This window comes from Micropterus dolomieu, unplaced genomic scaffold (genome assembly GCF_021292245.1).
Source record: "Micropterus dolomieu isolate WLL.071019.BEF.003 ecotype Adirondacks unplaced genomic scaffold, ASM2129224v1 contig_1531, whole genome shotgun sequence".
NCBI classification, from domain to species: Eukaryota; Metazoa; Chordata; class Actinopteri; order Centrarchiformes; family Centrarchidae; genus Micropterus; species Micropterus dolomieu.
In genome coordinates this window covers 1-2,415 of record NW_025730521.1, presented here as the reverse complement: position 1 = coordinate 2,415, position 2,415 = coordinate 1, and the positions used below count along the sequence as shown (strand labels likewise).

At 43.3% G+C, this 2,415-nt stretch overlaps 1 protein-coding gene across 1 annotated transcript; it reads right to left on the bottom strand.

Annotated features, from left to right (window-relative positions):
* Positions 1-10: 10 nt before the first annotated feature.
* On the bottom strand, positions 11-2,412 carry LOC123964289 (myosin heavy chain, fast skeletal muscle-like; the record flags this gene model as incomplete). The annotated part of the gene is made up of 8 exons (XM_046041356.1): positions 11-106; positions 201-305; positions 396-566; positions 666-791; positions 881-1,084; positions 1,175-1,483; positions 2,130-2,254; positions 2,340-2,412. Coding segments are annotated over 8 exons (1,209 nt in total), but the record flags the coding sequence as incomplete, so codon positions are not given.
* Between the last annotated feature and the right edge of the window lie 3 nt (positions 2,413-2,415).

Here is a 2,415-nt window from a genome sequence, read left to right as displayed (position 1 = left end):
TTGTCCTTACCGCTTCCTCAGCCTGCCTCTTGTAGGCCTTCACCTTGAGCTGCAACTTGTCAACCAGATCCTGCAGCCTGGTAACATTTTTCTTGTCCTCTTCAGTCTGTGATAGAAAGTAAATTTGCATGTTTAAATGTTAGATGTAATAATAATATGTTAGACTGATTTGTACATGTTAACTTTCAAAGTGACTGTACCTGATAGGTGAGCTCCTTTACTCTCCTCTCATATTTGCGGACACCCTTAACAGCATCCGCTCCACGTCTCTGCTCAGCCTCAACCTCTGTCTCCAGCTCACGCACCTTCAAAAGAACAGACAATTCATCAAACATTAAGGATCCAAACCTTTTCTTACATTTGTTCAACTGCAAATCTTAACACAGTTGTCTTACCCTAGACTCAAGTTTCTGGAGCTGCTTCTTGCCACCCTTCATGGCCAGGTTCTCAGCCTCATCCAGGCGGTGCTGCAGGTCCTTAACAGCGACCTCCAGGTTCTTCTTCATCCTCTCCAGGTGAGAGCTAGTATCCTGCTCCTTCTTCAGCTCCTCAGCCATCATAGCAGCCTGAAGGAGATGGCATGAAATGTTAATGAGAAATATTTTGACAAAAAACACATTACGTTACATTATGTACAATTAAGAACAAAGGAAAGTTAAACCTACATCAGTGATGGCCTTCTTGGCTTTCTCCTCTGCATTCCTTGCTTCCTGAACAGTGTCATCCACTTCACTCTGGATCTGGACCAGGTCAGACTCAAGCTTCTTCTTGGTGTTCAGAAGGCTTGTGTTCTAAAAAGTAAACAGATTTAGTCACTTAAGTCACCACATGACTGATTTTTCACATGTTATTTAGAAAAAGGAATGATTGTTTTGTTCACCTGAGAGTGCAGAAGTCCAACACGCTCACTGGCGTCCACCAGCTCCTGCTCAGCGATTTTGCGGCTTCTCTCTGTCTGTTCCAGAGCAGCTCTAAGTTCCTCAATTTCAGCCACCATGAGACCGTTCCTGCGGTCCACCATAGCAGCTTGTTCCTTGAGGTCATCCTGGGCTCTGACAGCATCATCAAGGTGCAGTTGAGCATCCTGGTGAAAAAACATCAGGAAAATATTCACATGAGTACAAAATAGGAGCATTGACCTTAGCCTGTGCAACAGCTCTGTGTCTTACAATACCTTCAGCTGTGCCTGCACATTCCTCAGCTGCTTCTGGGACTCAGAAGCCTGGCGATTGGCATGGCTCAACTGAATCTCCATCTCATTCAGGTCTCCCTCCATCTTCTTCTTGATTCTCAGGGCATCGTTCCTGCTCCTGACCTCAGAATCCAGAGTGCTCTGCATGGAGTCAATCACCCTCTGGCTGTTCCTCTTGATCTGCTCCATCTCCTCATCTTTCTCTGCCAGCTTCCTGTCCACCTCACCCTTAATCTGGTTGAGCTCCAGCTGGACACGCAGGATCTTAGACTCTTCATGTTCCAGAGTTCCCTAATGATATCAGAGAAAAAAATGTGAATTTCTGCCTTTAAAACCTTTTAAAATACCGTATTTCATCAAATAAAGCTGGTGGTTAAATAAAGGCCAGGTCTCAAATACTTGCCGTGGGTGGATGAGTTGCCATGAATAAATAAAGGAAGTTCCTAAATACTCCTGGTGCTGTTATATAATGTGCATGTCAACAAAGCATAATGGACATATCCATCTGGATTACTCATCTAAAGTGTTATTGTTGTATTTCAGTCACTGTGGGTGAATGTGTGTTTATGTCGCAGACAGTTGTATCTTGTTGTAACATGTAGGTGCCACATGATGGCAATAACTTAATTTTTACTGTAAGGGAGCCGTGCAAGTCACTGAATTTGCCACAACACCCTACCCTGCAATAAAAGCCTTGTTAGGAAATGTAGGGATTCTGTCTGCTGAAATACTAGATTTTGGAAGAAATACAGGAAGTGGTATAATGCAGTAACAGAAATTAAATTTAACAGGGCAGGGGGGAGCAGATCAGAAACCAAGGAAGCGTCATACTAAAATATGTTCAAGGCCCTCTGCAGTTGAAGTAATCAAAGTTACATTTATATTTGTCCATCATTTAGAAATTTCTTTCAGAAGAAAAGAAATAAAAGAAAATTACCTCAGCCTCTTCAAGAGCTGTCTGGATCTCAGCCTTCTCTGTCTCCACCTGTTTCTTGGATTTCTCCAGCTCATGGATGCTCTTACCGGTCTCACCAATCTGTTCAGTCAGATCTGAGATCTCCTCTGCAGAGAGATGCATGTGTTTAATACTGTTAAGCGTACATACAATACAGCGTAAGAAAGCAAATGTTAGCTGGTCGGAACTCACGTTGCAGGTTCTTGTTTTCACGCTTCATGGTCTCCAGCTGATCCAGAGCTTCCTCATAAGAGTTCTTCATCTTGAA